Here is a 16,272-nt window from a genome sequence, read left to right on the forward strand (position 1 = left end):
GTCCAATTATATATAGATACAAAATATATATTATAATTTTTTGTGAGAATTAAAGAGTATAATCTATTCGAAGTTTATCAAGTAATTACTTTATTAGATAAATAAGTAAATACATGTAATTAGTTATAAATTACACTTAAATAATAATTCTCTCATAAATCGCTTTCTAAACCCACCAATAAATATTAAACATTTTAATCTTTTACAAGATGCAAAACTAATCATCATTCACCAAAAACTATTCAATTTAATAAATTAATTCTTATTGTTGATGGTATAGAAAGTGGCAACAAATAACATGAAGCTACAAGACAAGATTATCAAGATTGAAATAATTACTTTGTAAAGTACAACAACAACTTTTACCGTTATTTTAAAAAGGCAGAGAGCTATATTGTTTTCGAAAAGATAATGATATTAATAATTGAGATAAGCGAAATAATAAGTAATAATAAAAATCTAAGAATTCAAAAATACAAGAATATATAACAACTAATACTTCAAGCAATTTATCTGACTATCTACTAATTTTTTATTTTAATTCTTGATTTTCACACTTTTCTATCGAGAATCATTATTTTTAGTGAACTAAAATGAAAAATCGTAACAAATATTCTTCTTTGATCGGAAATAATAAAAAAATATTATATCTTAAAGCTCTTTCATTTCTCCTTTTTTTAATACATCATGAAACAAAAAATGTTTTTAAAAGAATATATTATACAGTCTGGTGGTTGTTATTTAGGCAAAAAAACGTGCAGGCACAGCACAATTTTCATTAGTCTTTGGAATGGAATATACCAATGAAACATTAATTTACTATCTATCATAAAGAGAAACATTCTGCACAATTCATTTTTATTTTTATTGTTATTGTTAAAGTGCTTGTTATTATTATTATTATTATTTTTTAGATTTTATAGTCATGTGTCCCACTGCTAATTAAGTTGGTGAGGTGATATGCAATGTACAAAAAAGTTGGAGGAGGAAAAGATATGTTGTACTAGAAAAATGCATTTGTTCACACCCTTTTAACAATCATAATTATTCCTGCATATATCTCGAACAAGGTAAATATACTCTGAACTATCGTAAATGATATTTAGATATTATTCGATATATTTTTGAGATATTAGTGTCCTTGTCGTTCAAAAACTAGTGCATATATACCCTTTATACTAACAGACATACATGTCTGATCCGACATAAACTAAATATTGGATGGACGGATAAAATTATGCCCAAAAGTATAACGAAGGATATCTACATACCATTTATTTGTCCTTTTTCCCTATACTAGTCTTTGCTCGCGTGCAACGCACGTGTACCCTATTAATTAATATTTCGTTTTTTTTTAAATGACACAAGTATAAAATATATAAATGAGACATAAAATAGATTTTTTAGAAAAATAATCATAAACTTGAAACAATGAAGGGTGACATGTATACTCCAAATTTTGTGAAATAATTGAAACGTCAAGTAATATTACCCTATTATCAAATATAGATATGAGAACCATATATTTATTCACTGGTCATTTGTATTACATACACTTGTATTATATATATGCATGATTTTTCAATTTAATTGGTACCATAAAAGTAAAGTTCAACCATATTATTTTAATTGTTACCATAAAAGTGGCATTACTACGATGACTTTCTGAAAGTTAATGTCTCTATGATCATATACTATGTGTTGATAGTAATAACTACATTTCTTAAAGGATGAAAAAGTTCGTCAAAGAACCAACAAAAATTGAAATCCCAAGATAAAAAATAGAAAACTATCACATAACGTATAAAATTGAGCAATACCTCGAGAATACATTTCAAAACTACTAAAAATAATCAAAAAATAAATATAAAGAAACATTCAATGATACAACATATGAACAAGACCACACAAAAATAAAATAATAATTGTGTAAACCTCTTCTAGTCTAGATTGAAACCATAATGAGGCTAAGCATACTAAATACCATAAAACCAATAAAAAAGTTGATATTCAAAGAATACATCAAAATCTAATATTAAGAAAGAAGAATCAAAAGTAAATAACACTAAAAAGATCACACAAAATTAACAAATTGTATTACAGATTCTTAGCACAATTTGATGAAAACAAGATCAAAAACTTAAAAAAAACATATTAAAATACAATAAACAAAATCAAGATTAAATAAGTAAAATAATAAAAAAGAAAAAACATAAAGATTTCATATGAATGAAATTACCTTTAGTGTCTATACTACTTCTTGTATATATTTTCTCTATTAACAACAAAAGGTGATAAAGAAATAATCATTGACACAGTCCCAAGCCAAAATTAAATTGATTTTGATAAAGAAGAATTTATATACACATTTATTAAGAAAAATACAACTTTTGGTCTTTCCTCTTCTTGTAACTATTTCCCAAAAGAATTTGAACCATTGTGTCTAGAGGCATGAATTTAAATAAAAAAAATATTATCTAATATTAAATTAATTATATATTAATATTTATTTAGTTTAGAGATAAAATAAGGGCAAAATAGTAATTCAACTTTTAAGTTGAGAGCTTCATGTTTATAATAATACTAGTATAGTATATGGACACGTGCGTTGCACGTTACTTCATAACGATGAATAAAACGGTAAACAATTTAACTTTCAAAAAAATGTTTGTAATGTACAATTAACTTGAAGAATTTTTTTTACATTTAGTCCTCCCTTTATTATAATTTTGATATATAAATTATATATTTATTTTAAAAGATAAAATAAAGTAGCAAAAACAAAAATGGAGGCACACTATCTTATGATTAACTTTCTTAAAATGTCTTTTTTGTCTCATAGAAATGTTGAAATGAAATTAATATTTATACATTTCAAGAAGATAAAATGTTTGACATTAATTCATAAAAGATGAAATTCTCCTTCTCATTAAGTAGAATGCAATTAAGTAATTAAAATTTATAAATAAAAAACTTATTAGAAGAAAATAACTAAGATTTAAAGTGCAATGATTGATATTTAAATTATGTAATTATACAAATAAAATAGTAATATTAATTAAATAAATCAGATTTTAATTTAATGGAGAGTCAAAATGACAATATTAGTATTCTTACAATTAAAAGTTTGTTGAAATATATTTTACATTTTTTTGTTAAAAAAATAATAGGAGCAATATTTGGTCGAAGGATAAAAAGATCTTCTAACTTCTTAAGCATTTTGGTGTATCATTTTTTCGACTTTGGAATTTGGATCTCATAATAATTTTAATGAAAATTGTCGAAAAACTATAGATTTTATCCACAAGCACATGTAAGAATGATTCTTTACAAATATTTAAAATTTAAAATGCAAAAATATAATTATTAATATTTGAAATTAGAATATCTTGTAAGCATTAATTGTTCTGCATGTCTTATACACTATTTTTATGATTGTATTTGTCTCATTTTCTAAAGCAAAAAATACACCCTTCAATCAAATATATTCTTAAAACAAAATTACAAATACAAAGAAAAAGTATCATATATAGGAGCAAGTTTAGCATAACGCAACCAACGAAAAATAGAAAAATGCTAAGACAATCTTTTTTCTGTTTTTTCTTGATAATGCAAATAGAAACAAAGTTATAGTAATCAACATTCAACTTTTGACCATAAAAAATTAAAATATTTGGAAGACAGGTTAATGGAAGTGATATTCAACTACATAAATGGAGGGGTCTTACCATAGTTTTGATCTCGACAAATAAGTAAAAATAAATAAATACATCAAGCTTCGATATTTTAGTAATTAACATTCATTCCTATAATCACATTATGCCTTGTAATCTTGACACAAATCCTCTTGCTATGAAATTTTCTTCACTTGATTAAAACTTCTCTAGTCTTCCACACACAAAAAATTGTATCACATGTATATCTTTCTATAAAAATAATATTAAAAGATTGTATTTATAGGAAAAAATATAGCTTTGAAATATGAAGATTAACTTACAAAGTTGAAAGGCCAAGTGTTACAAAAATTAAAAACAAATATTAATTAAGAACATAAATTAATCTAGAAGATAAACCATATAGTATCTATTTAAAGGGCAAATATTTAAAGACTAAAGAAGTGCAAAAGTCATTAACATTTCTATTAAAATAATATAATTAAATATTTAAATTAAATAATTAAATATTTTTATATCATTTTAATTTATAATAAGGGTAAAATCATAATTCAACTTTCAACTTTTTTGGTTCCCTCTTATAATAATATATGATATGATTTTATAAAGGAGCCCTCAAACATCTCTATTGTGTCCTTTAGGCCCTTGATTTTGATTAGATGGATTTTTCAAATTCTGAGTTTGTCTGTATTTAGGAAGCAAGTGAGGAGGAACATACAAGTTTACAGGAGGACAAAAAGTTCTATAAATAAACAAATTGTATATAGATAGATCCATAGATAGATAGATAGAGAGAGTAAACTGTTAAATCTAAGCTAAAAAAAAACTGAAGAAAAGGAGACAAGTTGAAAAGAAGATAAAAATTATATAATACTGTACAAGAGATCAGTAGCCTCATTTAGCTCCTTTTCCCACTCTATATTTCATTTTTTTATGTACCAAAAGAGTTGCTGTAATTTGAAGACATAAAAAGAAGCCGACTACTCTTTTCAGCCTTTGCAAAATCGACATCTGATGATCCCATCCAACATAATGTAAGTCGATAAGCTATCGTTCATTAGCTTGACCTGTCAAAACGTATAATATAACATAACATGGAAATTCGGTCCCAAGGCCGTATAGTGAAATGTTGTTATAGGCTGTATATATCTGGTGTTGCATGAATGCAGAGAAATAATAAAAGCAGTCACTGTAAGATTTGTCTAAAAATGCATAGTATTTGGAGTACTAGTGGCATTTGTTGTACAAATATATTTTGGTTGCTATATATAGTGAAGTTATGTTATAGAGAATCATATAATATAACGTAACATGAAAATCGGTTACAGAGAAAACTTGGTTGTTATAGTGAAATGGTGTTACAGAGGACGGTTTGTTATAGAGAGATACGACATTATAAGAAAAAACTACCTTTTATCTATGAAGAACTGCTATGAAGATCCGTGGTTGCTGTCTTCTTCAGTTCTGCCATCTTCGACTGTTCTTTGCTCATTTGAATGTGTTGACTCTGCATCTTGATCATCAGGAAAGAAAAGAGGATCAAGATTAGCATTATCGTTTTTCGTCTTCTTCAAAGATTCATCAATGCCACCATAATCCACTTGGAAATTAGCATCCTTTCCGAGTATGCCTCCCATCTCTAAATCAAACTTCCCTTTGGAGTTGATTGAACCAAATCTATGACTCATGGACATGGATCTCATACTTGCATCGTCTTCTTCAATCACCCACTCGCGAAAGTTGACCAATGAAACTGGGATCTTAGAGCATAAGATTTCCCTGAGATTCTTCAAAATGCCACGGCTGTATGGGTTCTCTTTCTTTTCATAACGATATCTGAAGTTTTCATATGTTGTCTGCAATACGTGTGCAAATAAAAATAAGTCACCAACATGTCTGCTGTTTTTATTAGTTTTACTCTGATGTTCGTTATGTGTTTTGATTACTTCCTTTGAGCTGAGGGTCTATCGGAAACAGGTATCTTACATGCACTGTGTGTGTTCATTTGTTGTTTCTTATGTGTTCGCAATAGCTGAATTTCGCTAAGCAAAGTAATATTTTGATGCTGGGACATTTCAGTTAGCCCGACTTTCGTCCCAAAGTTGGAAACTAAGTTGCACCTCAAAGCAAGACAAAAAGAAAGGAGAGATGCATACATATCTATTGAAACTATAACAGGTGAGAAGGGAACTTGTAATAGGTATGAATTAAGATGTTATGTTATAGAGATACAGAAACAACGATAAAAGGGCGAGTAAGTTACCTGGTTGGTTGACATTAGGTAAAAATGGAAGACGCTTAGACCTCCGACAAACCATACAGCTATGAAGCAATAGCATATCAAAACCACAGATACAATATCTGTTGACATGGCATGCAAAAAGCTCCCTGGTTGTCCAAGAAGGTTCAGCAGTGAAAATGTGAACACATATATGCACAAAGTTGTTGTTGATGTAATGAAAAGGAAAAAACACCGATAATTACGCTGCCACACGAGGGGGAAAAAAGTGTAAATGAACTTTTAATGAAGTAAAGACAGGAACTTTCAAACTACAAAGAAAAATATCAAATATTAAGAATTGAACAGATGACTTACAACTCCAATACACTGACCCACCCATGGACAGTGGTGATCAAATCTCTGAACACAGTTGTTACAAATCGAGCAATGAGAAGCACGTGGTGGACGATAGAGCAAACATGTGTCACAAAACTTGACTTTTACTGAATGACCGTTGATAAAAAGGTCCTTTGTTCTTGGTAACTTCACATCAGGGGCTGCATTGCCTACCCACTCCATAGATGCTGAACTTGCATTCAATATTTCATCCAAGTCAGGTGGCCGCGAGTTCCTAGGAACTATTCCTGGATTGCTTGAAGATGTCATGAAGAGAAAACTCAACGCCTGCATTAAATCGGTTACAACATTCATTCTTAGTGCTATCCAGTTTTTGCAATTTTATATTCCAAAAGTGTTGAATTACATACCAAAACTGTGATGATGAGTCCCAAAATTAGTACAACATGACCATATATTGGACTGACTTTTGGTATCATGAATAGCATTTTTATGCAAAATGTCAATGCAGGAGCCCCTATCAGAAACGTCGATAAGTACAGTGATGCTGCATCAGGACCAAAGATCAATCTTCCTCCACATAGAAATTTCTGAAACATTAGATAAAGCTTTTATGATTGAGCTATTCTGCATCAAAAAACTAGGTAACATTGACTTTTTGCATTAGCTTATCATAAATGAAAAACCAGCATGAATTTATTAAAGCCCCTTGACAAGGCTCGTCCTAAAAAGGGCAGCTCGATGCATAAATCATCACAATAAAGGGTGACCGATTCCACGGCTCAAACTTCTAACCTACATGTTTACACATACACAATTTTCCCATTGTTCTAAGGCTCCCCTACTGAACAAGACTCGTTCTTAAACTACAAATTATCATACATGAACAATCAAGATCAAGAAAGATTAAAAAGGGCTTACATTTCGACCCTTCCAAACTTGATAAAGCCTTTTCTTCAATTTAGAAGTGTCCATGGATTTGGAAGAAAAAGCCAAATCTTGATTTGTGATCCCACCCCCCATCACAGTGCTAAATCCAAATAAAAAGTTAGAAGCTTGAAATTATATACTCCTTTTGTTTTTTCTTTCTTTTTTTTCCGTTATTATTATAGATGTAAAACAACAATACCCATAATGTATTGAAGATCAAAAAAAGAAAATGAAGATTGTATATTGAGGGGGTGCTGGTGCCAAAAAAAACATAATAATTTGGAGAAGAGGAGGAAGAAGAAGAAAAAGGAAAAAACAAGAAGTCTAATTTTTCTCTCTCCTCTTTCTTTCTCTCTCTTCTTCTTGGTTGATCTAAACCAGCTTCTCCCCAGCTCTACATGTTGAATGATGGTCTCTTTTTCTTTTTTCTCTCATTACCGTTAAAACAGTTTGGAGGAACCGAACATTTCGCGCGGATTATCTCTCTTTTATTTATTTATTTTTTTGTTGGAAAAGAGGTTTATGTTTCAAGTTTAATCCTTAATGTTTTCTCTCTTATGATATTTAGTCCCTTTTGTCTACAGAAACCCTCTCGAGCTAAAGGTCTTTTAAAAATAATATCTCTATTTTCATGAGATAGAAAAGGTCTTTTGAAAATAATATCTCTATTTTCATGAGATAGAAAAGAAATTTGTTTTCACTCCTCCTTCCTAATGGTAGATTTGTTGGTATTAAAGGCTATAATTTTATTCAATTTTTGCAATAGACTCTCGACTCGAAATAAAGTTTTCTATGTAATTTTGTTCACACCTCATAATTTCACCAAGCTTAGATAAACAGAAAGAATCACTTCATATTTTGCTAATTGTGAAATTTAACTTCTTTCAGCATTGGTACCAGCTTGATTGATCACTACGTCACATCCTTAGGAGAGCGACAAAATATATGTAATTAGAATTCATTTCTCGATAGAGAGAACTTATAAACAGAGCTGCAACAAAATAGCACTAGTCTGATGCATAAAAAGAACCGACACTACAGTCTAATACATTAATAAGATATCGTACAATATCATCGACTAGCAGAAGCCGGTGAAAATTATGAAGAGCAGGAAGAAACCTGCCCTCACTGAATTTTACCCAGTCAATGACAATCCTAAGTACTTAATAATACATAAAAAGCAACAAATTGTCTAGAGTCGTTGCAAACGATAAGCTACAACATCCCGGTGTTGGGCTCCGGGTGATGACATGATTTATAATACTAGATTCCATAAGTTATCCTTTCAGAGGGTGTACCAGATGTCCAAAACCTTGCTGCTCCTATCTTCAACTACCGATCTGCTGCAAGAGGGAAAAAAAACATGTTTTAGAGTGTTTTTTGGGGTAAAGTACTTAGATGATATTAGAAAGCATTAAGAAGATGAACACCAGACATGTTTTAGTGTTATGTGTCCATGACTATATAATTTACATGGAGTGTCTATACAGAACCAGGACAAGTGGAGATGAAATAGGAGGAACTCATCCAGCAACTGTAGAAAGAACTCGATTGATTCGAAGGTAGCCTCATTTACTTTCTATTTAGTCCATTTCCAAAAAGACAAATTTCTGAAGTGGACTATTTAATTGATCTAGAAAACACAAGTTGTCGTCCAATTAAATGGCTTTGTATTTGTTCCAATTCCAAGTTGACTTTTATACCTTTTCCCCCATTTTCTAACCATTATTATTACATATTCAAGAGCCAGCTCTAGGGGTTTGGTCTGGCTATAAGAGCACAAATGTGTGGGTCAGAAACAAAACAAGGGTTTGGAACTGTATGTCACTAGCTTGAGGATTACTGGTAATAAAAGAACTCACTGGGATAGGCGGAACTGGGAACATAAGATGAAACTGTTAGAATATCACCAGTAAATGTACTTCCAAAGACTGTTCCAGACCTGTCCCATTTGATATTAGCATGTGCTGAATGGAGAAAAAGAATTATTCTAAATTTGAGAACATGTGGCTGGAAGTTGAAGAATTTATAGATTTAATTGACAAATGGTGGAATCTTACAAATCAAATAACAGACCAAACATCGGAATAACTAAGAAGTTGAGACTTCAAAAGAATGACAATAAGGAACAGAATGTCAAGGTATTTGGCATATCGGAAGGTAAGAAAACTACAATCCTCAAAAGCCTAGAGGATTTGGATAGACAGAGAGAGAAGGGCATGGAATGAAAAGAACTTTCCAGTTAAGAAAATTCTGTCACGTGATCCGAGAGATATTGCAAGAGCTGAAGAAACATCATGGGGGTAAAATTCAAGGATGATTTAAGGCTTCATCAAAGGGAAAATACCAAAAACCTCATAAAATGGTGAATACACATGAGATGCAATCACATTCTTTATGAAGGACACACAGGGAAACACTAAGTGGAAATAGCTGACATTCTTTATGCAGATGATACAGTTGTGCTACATGGGGAAAAAGGAAGAAAAATTGCTTTCCTTAAAAGCTATTATTGTGGCCTTTGTGAGGCAATTTCTGGTCTACAGACACTCTCACCAAAGAGTAGCACATTTCCGGTTAAATCTGAACAGATGATACAAGAACTGACAGAGAAAATGGGATGTCAAGGAGAAATTTTCTAAAAGTTTACTTGGACAACCTCTTGGATCAAGACTGTCAGACACAGAAGGAGGGAGAAAGGGGCAAAAGCATTGGACAGCACGTTTGGGGTTATTCTTACATACTTCATGTCGAGATTTACACAAGCAGATGCAATTTTCTACAGCACAGAAGCCAAGATTGAAGAAAAATGAACCACATCGACGAAAGTTAAAACAGATGGTAGCTTGCACATTAAGAACTCTAGATCAAACAACGAATTCAATTCTGGCAAAGATAGCAAGCAGATGAAAAAGAGTGATCAATTACAAATATGGAATGGAGAACAAATGGTGCACAAAGCCAAATAACAGGTCATATGGTGACACTGTGTGGAGACCAGTGTTGTGGACGGCGAGAGGCGACAAAAGGCGACAAGGGCCTGCCTCGCCACGCGGCAAGGCGCTTGCCTTTTTGAATAAAGGCGCCAATTAATACCAAAAATTAAAAATATTTAATTGCATATTTTATCCAAAATCTTAATAGCAATAACACATATTAACAAATATTCAATTCAAAAACCAATAGTAGATACTAAAATGTCTAAAACTTTAAAGACCAAACAATTCAAAATACAATAAACCAAAACTTTAAAATTCTATTCTTCTTCAAAATTATTCAATCCTTGAGTGCCATAATTCCATCCAATGTCCCTCTTTTTGCTAGCATCCGCCATTGGTTATTAAATTCTATTAATTCGCTGTTTAGGAATATTGAAATAGATAATTAGGAAAAGAGAGATTTTTTTAATTAACTGCCTATAATTTTTTTTTAAAAAGTTTACACAAAGCAGTAAGCAACTAAGCACTGCTTAGTGCTTACAGCCTTACACCAAAAAAACACAACTGAAAAAAAAAAACTGAAGAAGAAGAATAGAAAAAAATTGTTGAAGAAGAAGAGAGAAAACGATCCCTGCAGAACAGAGAGTCGCGAGGGTCGGAGGGAACACAATCGTGAGCCGGTGGCCGGCGAGGGAGAAGGAGAACAGAATCCGACAGCGAGGGAGAACTGGAGAGAGGATCGCGATGGAGAAGCTGACAGCGATGGAGAGCGAGGGAGAAGAGACAGCGATGGAGGAGAAGAGAAGAGAGTCAATCGAGAGAGAGAGAGTCACGATGGAGTTTCAGAATTTTCAAAAGTAAAAAAAAAAAACCCCTAATTTTGACTATTATTAAGTCAAATATTTTTAATTAAAAAAGGCGGCGCCTTTTCTGTCGCCATTGCAGCGCCACACCTCGCCTTTTTACTATCGCCTCGCCTCGGCAGAGAATGGCGAGGACCCATCGCCTCGCCTCTCGCCAAAGGCGAGGAGGCGCTCGCCTTTTGTAACACTGGTGGAGACAAATCAGTGATCTGCGGGATCAAATTTTGGATCAGTTGGTAACGGTCAAAGTATCAGATTGTGGCTGGATAAATGGAGAGAAAATGATACATTGATAGACAACTTTATAGATATCTTCCATCAGACAATTGATAAGGAATTACAGTTGCATGGTGATTGGAATAGACTTGAATGGAAGATGGGATTTAGAAGAAAGGAACTTCAACGATTGGAAGATTGTTAGGGTTACATCATCACTACAACTACAGGATCAAGTAATTGCATTGAAAACAGGAAGGATTAGTGAAGGTGAATTTTCTGTCAAATCGTTCTACCAAACCTTGTTTAAGGAGGAAGTCAGATCACTAGCTCTAGAAGTTGTGGAGAACAAAAACTCGAAAACAAATGGCTCATTATGGATCGATAGCAGTACACAAGGCATGTCTCACATAGGACAATCTACAAAATAAGGATTTAATAGATGCATCAGGTATTTCTTATGTGAAGATATTGAACCAGCAAGACAGATACTGATGCTGCATTGCAATTTCAGGGAAAATATGGAGCATGTTTAGGAGTAACTATGGAGTTCACTGGGTGATGACATGGACTGTAAAACAAGCAGCTAGCTCACAGGAATAAAGGTTCAGAAAGGATGAAGAAACCAATGGAGAACAATGTCTTCCGTTGGAAGTTTGGTTAGAACGAAACCATAGATGTTAAGAGGACAATAGAAAAAAATCATCTTTTGTAAACATAGATGTCTGTATAATTTAAAATTCTGGGGTAAAAGAAAATAATGAAAATGACATAGAACCAACGCTTAGACCTGACAGATGGTCAACTTAATTACTGAAAGAATATCCAACTTCTTTTTGTATATATGTTGTACCTGGTGGTACCTTATCGGTACTATCATTTATTAGCTAGATGAAATTTAGCTTACTTTTCAAGAACAAAGACGATATTAAACTAGATAGATACTCATTTAACAAAACCACTTATTTAAAAAACGACTCACTTAACAAGCCATGGCAATCAACCACACACCTTGCTCCTCGTTAACAATTTATTAAATCCCTTTGCTCTATTGCCTCTATTAAATTGTGCGCCCCGATATGGTACGCAAGGACCGTAAAATATCAGATTAAAGAAAGAGAAAGCAGGAGCAAACTGGGAAACCTGAAGATGAAGGGAAACATAGAGCCTTTGCCACCTTATCTAAGTAGGCCCAACGGATAGATCAAAGGTAGAACAAGAGAACTCCAAAATTACTTCAATTCATAAAATCAATGGAGATGAAGCCCCAACTTTATACAGCTAAAATGCTATTCAGAATTCTATATAAAATATGTAAACATGATAACCACATCCATGGATTAGATCACAAAATGAGCAGTAGAATGAAACAAACTAGATGCTTTTATTTTAAAAAGGAAACCATACCTCGATACGGTGTTGACTAGTGAACTCCATTTCGGTAACCATGACAACTAGTAAAAATACCCTCTACAGTTCAATGACCCACATAAGCATTTCTTCCTCCTTCGATCTGCTTTGTCTGGTGGAACCATGCCATAGTCAAAAGTCAATTCTTGCATGGGAGGAATATGTCTAATGGCAAAAAAAGCAACATGGTAGAATGTCTCATTGTTGATTTCACGTACAACAAGCTGCCAGTAAACGTTAGGTGAACAACTGTGGTTCATAAAACGAGCCACATTGCCACCTTTTTTTGCACTTATTACAAGGGGATATGGAACCTTTTTGGATTCATCATTATAATCACGCACAGCTTCCAATGGTTCATACATGCGGGTAGCATCAAATATATAATCATCGTCACCATCATTGCCAAACTCACCTACCCTAGATTCCTCAATGACTTCTCCAGCATATTCACAAACAAAGCCACCTCCACGTATGGGATCCCAAGATCTAAGTCCCCAACCTCTATTTTTTGTTTTAAAGACCTCCACACGGGCTTTAGGACCTGCTTGAGTGATACGATTTCGGCAGTTCGGAGGGCATGAACAGGCAGAACCACACTCATATACCAAGGTTTTGTAACTCATGAGAACTCCAAGTGGATTAAAGGGCAAATAGCCTCCATTTTTCTGAATGCAAGGACAACTGGTTCCACCAGGTTGACATCCACCAAGACATTGACAGCCAACAGATGGATTAGACTTCATGAAAGGTTTTGAGTACTTCAGACTTGGGATATATGTGAAATAAGCAGGTCCCTTCTCATCATCAACATCATTTACGAGACAAACAGGTTGACTCTCTGCACCAGATGTTAGGTCGGGTAGGATAACTCCAACTCGTGTCGCCGTTCCCTCTCTCCACTGTTGAACTGATTTCCACAATGTATATGCTTCAGGCTGCCCAGGAACCCTAATCAATTTGTACCTGAAAATACTGCAATTGCCCAATTTGCTTTTCTCTGCCCATGACTCCTGGACCCTATAAAGTCCATCATACATGTAGATCTTCCCCCTCCCCCCATTTTGAACATCTACAACACCCCTAATTACTCTCACCTCATTGCCACGATGCATGCTCTTTTCTAAAGCAAGATTTCCCCTCTCAAGTTTCTGATCAAACATTTGGCCATCCCTCCTCTGAACTCCACCCTGGCCAGTATAAATTAGCACCTCCCCGTCATCCCCTTCATCATCGTACCCTCCAGAGGACACTATGCTAACAGCAATAGGTTCCTCATCCCCTGTAAGTCTGACACTCATATAATCTATCCCTGCCATACTGGGTGCGTGTAAACCAACCAGGCACAATTCCATCCTGAAGAAGAAGATGTCACCAACTTCAACCCCGGGTACATTTCCAATTCTCTTTGTTTGATTTGTTCGAGCTCCCCTTGTCATCAGCAAATTAGCACCCTTCAGATCTGGCCTTCTTGCAGAACCTGGAGTCTCACCCCTTCTCTCTTCAATCTGGGTCATCCTTCTACGAAACAAATCATAAACCAGTAGAATTCTCCCAGATAGCTCCTTGTCACCATCAGCTTTCTTAACCTGATCGATCTCAACGAGTTTGAAGGACGCAAGCAGCTGATTTAATAGTGGATCGACATCTACTTCGATTGGGGGAGTAGCTGGATTACCTGAGCTTGGCTGCCCTAACCGAGTCTTTCTCGGTCTTCCCCTTTTTTTTCCTGTACTGGTGTCTTCAACATCATTAGCATGTCCACTGTAGCCACTACCGAATTGATCACTGTGATTCTGTGAATCATCATCTTCTGCAGCTAAGCCATTCGAAGCACGAGGTCTACCGGGCCTCCTTGGCCCGGTGTCTCCATTCGCAGCAGGAGTTCTGAATGAATTTAAAGGAACCGGAGATATAGGCGTCCCAAAACCTAAACCATCCTGATTTTCAGCTGATCTACCAGACTCATTCGGGGACAAAAAAGGATAAAAAGGAGAAACCCCAGGGGGAAAAGGACCACTTGGAGGAACACACACAAAAGGTGAGGGTTGAGGAGTTGTACCAGATGCCATTCCATTTGGGGATGGAAATACAGGGACAAGACATCTCAAAGGCTTCACATCCAAAACCTTAGACTTGTCAATGGGTCCTGCTGGCGGAACAGAGTCTGAACCAAAGCCTTGCTCCATTTCAATAGAAAACCAACAACCACAACAACAAGATCACCACTTCCACTCACATGAATAACCCAAATTCAAAGGTCAGCACTTCTCCCAATGAACACTTAGATCCATGCACAATCTCCAATTTCCTAAAGCAAATAAAAAGTCAGAACCACCAAGAAAACATTTCTAGGACAACATGCACCCACCAAAAAACTAATAACCCTCCCCTAAACCTCCAAAGATGCAAAATTTTTACTCAAAAACATCTTCCCACAGAAAATTGACTGGTGAAACACAATAAATATTCAAACTTTCAGAAAAATGAACAGGAACAAGCCCTAATTTGAGTTAACCCTAGAAACCCAGTTCAAATCCATCAAGATTTCTACCAAAAAACACATGCAAACCACAAAATACGCCAATCCAACTCAAATCTTTCAAGAAAAACCCTTTATAAACTCAGATTCGGCACAATGACAATAGAGACTAAAAAAAAAATCAGAAAAAAGAAATGAAAACTTCCCAAAAGCAAATGAAATCACAAATTGATCAAAAATTATAGCTTTACAGGTAAAAAGAAGGGATCTTTAAAAAGAAAATTACCTGAAGAATTGAGGAAAACGATCTTAAAGGAAGATAGAGTCGAGCGAGGAAAAATTTTTGTGAAGTGTGAAGTGGACAGTTTTGGCATAGTTAAATAGTAGTACACAGCATTAGATTTTTGAATAAAGAAGATTAGCACAACATCTTTGTCACGTGCCGGCTTAACCCATTTTTTTCATGTTTTTTTCCTCAAAATAATTGCATTAAATGTTTTATGACTTCCCTTTAATGATGATTTTGGTCATGAAAGATAATATTTTTTTCGTTCCTATTTTTACTCGTTACATTTTAATTTAACATATACATTGAGAAAATAATTATTAATATTGTTGAATGAATGATGCACGAGTAAAATGCATAATTGATTCATTTGATATGAGAAAAAATAATAATTTCATTATAAGAATTGAAAACTCATTCTAAATTATTAATTTGATAACTAGATACATCTATTTTGAACGCCCTGGTCCAAAATAGCTTAGTGCATGTTTGATCATGTTTCACTTTTTTCTGAAATATTATTTCGGAAAATAATTTGAGCATAGATTATTATAATTTTTTAAGAAATAGAAAATTTTCATAATGTTATTTTCACAATTACTTCAAATTAAATTATAGTATAAAAATTCAAAAAAAATTAAATTTATATTTATATTTGTAAATATTATTTTTAATTACTTTTATAAAAATTATATTTAAAAAAAAATCACCATTCTTATGTTCAAAAACGCTCAATTAATTTGGAGTTAGCTCTCTTGTTCCCTAAATGTAAAGGTTTTGAAGATTTCATTTTTAAAAAAAATAAGAATTTGTATTTGGTCTAAACTCAAACACTTGCCATCTACTATAGTTCTCAACATAACAAAATGTTTTCTTTTTTTAAAATTATTTAAT

At 33.4% G+C, this 16,272-nt stretch overlaps 2 protein-coding genes across 3 annotated transcripts; both read right to left on the reverse strand.

Annotated features, from left to right (window-relative positions):
• Positions 1-4,519: 4,519 nt before the first annotated feature.
• Positions 4,520-7,572, reverse strand: LOC101258314 (probable protein S-acyltransferase 1). The gene is made up of 6 exons (XM_004249054.5): positions 7,174-7,572; positions 6,663-6,842; positions 6,271-6,579; positions 5,938-6,159; positions 5,085-5,530; positions 4,520-4,741 (listed from the first exon to the last, which is right to left on the reverse strand). Exons 1-5 carry the CDS (start codon positions 7,273-7,275, stop codon positions 5,105-5,107), a joined length of 1,239 nt encoding a protein of 412 aa, XP_004249102.1. The 5' UTR covers positions 7,276-7,572; the 3' UTR covers positions 4,520-4,741; positions 5,085-5,104.
• A 602-nt stretch (positions 7,573-8,174) lies between these two features.
• On the reverse strand, positions 8,175-15,566 carry LOC101258606 (histone-lysine N-methyltransferase, H3 lysine-9 specific SUVH1). 2 transcript variants are annotated; one of them, XM_004249055.5, is made up of 3 exons: positions 15,379-15,566; positions 12,608-14,921; positions 8,175-8,525 (listed from the first exon to the last, which is right to left on the reverse strand). In XM_004249055.5, the coding sequence occupies exon 2, from the start codon at positions 14,797-14,799 to the stop codon at positions 12,655-12,657; it is 2,145 nt and encodes a 714-aa protein (XP_004249103.1). In that variant the 5' UTR covers positions 14,800-14,921; positions 15,379-15,566; the 3' UTR covers positions 8,175-8,525; positions 12,608-12,654. The 2 variants fall into 2 exon arrangements, with proteins under 2 accessions (XP_004249103.1, XP_010327733.1); XM_010329431.4 differs by having other exon boundaries at positions 8,175-8,522; positions 15,379-15,512.
• Positions 15,567-16,272: the final 706 nt, after the last annotated feature.

The sequence above is a fragment of the Solanum lycopersicum genome, chromosome 10 (genome assembly GCF_036512215.1).
Source record: "Solanum lycopersicum chromosome 10, SLM_r2.1".
Lineage (NCBI taxonomy): Eukaryota > Viridiplantae > Streptophyta > Magnoliopsida > Solanales > Solanaceae > Solanum > Solanum lycopersicum.

Bases quoted from the DNA above. Each gene is read 5' to 3' on its own strand.
- LOC101258314 (XM_004249054.5), bottom strand. From the start codon at position 7,275: ATGGGGGGTGGGATCACAAATCAAGATTTGGCTTTTTCTTCCAAATCC. The intron at 6,580-6,662 runs GTATGTAATTCA...GATTTAATGCAG, and splicing joins GACTCATCATCACAGTTTTG to GCGTTGAGTTTTCTCTTCAT. The intron at 6,160-6,270 runs GTAAGTCATCTG...CTCGTGTGGCAG, and splicing joins TGGGTCAGTGTATTGGAGTT to CGTAATTATCGGTGTTTTTT.
- LOC101258606 (XM_004249055.5), bottom strand. From the start codon at position 14,799: ATGGAGCAAGGCTTTGGTTCAGACTCTGTTCCGCCAGCAGGACCCATT.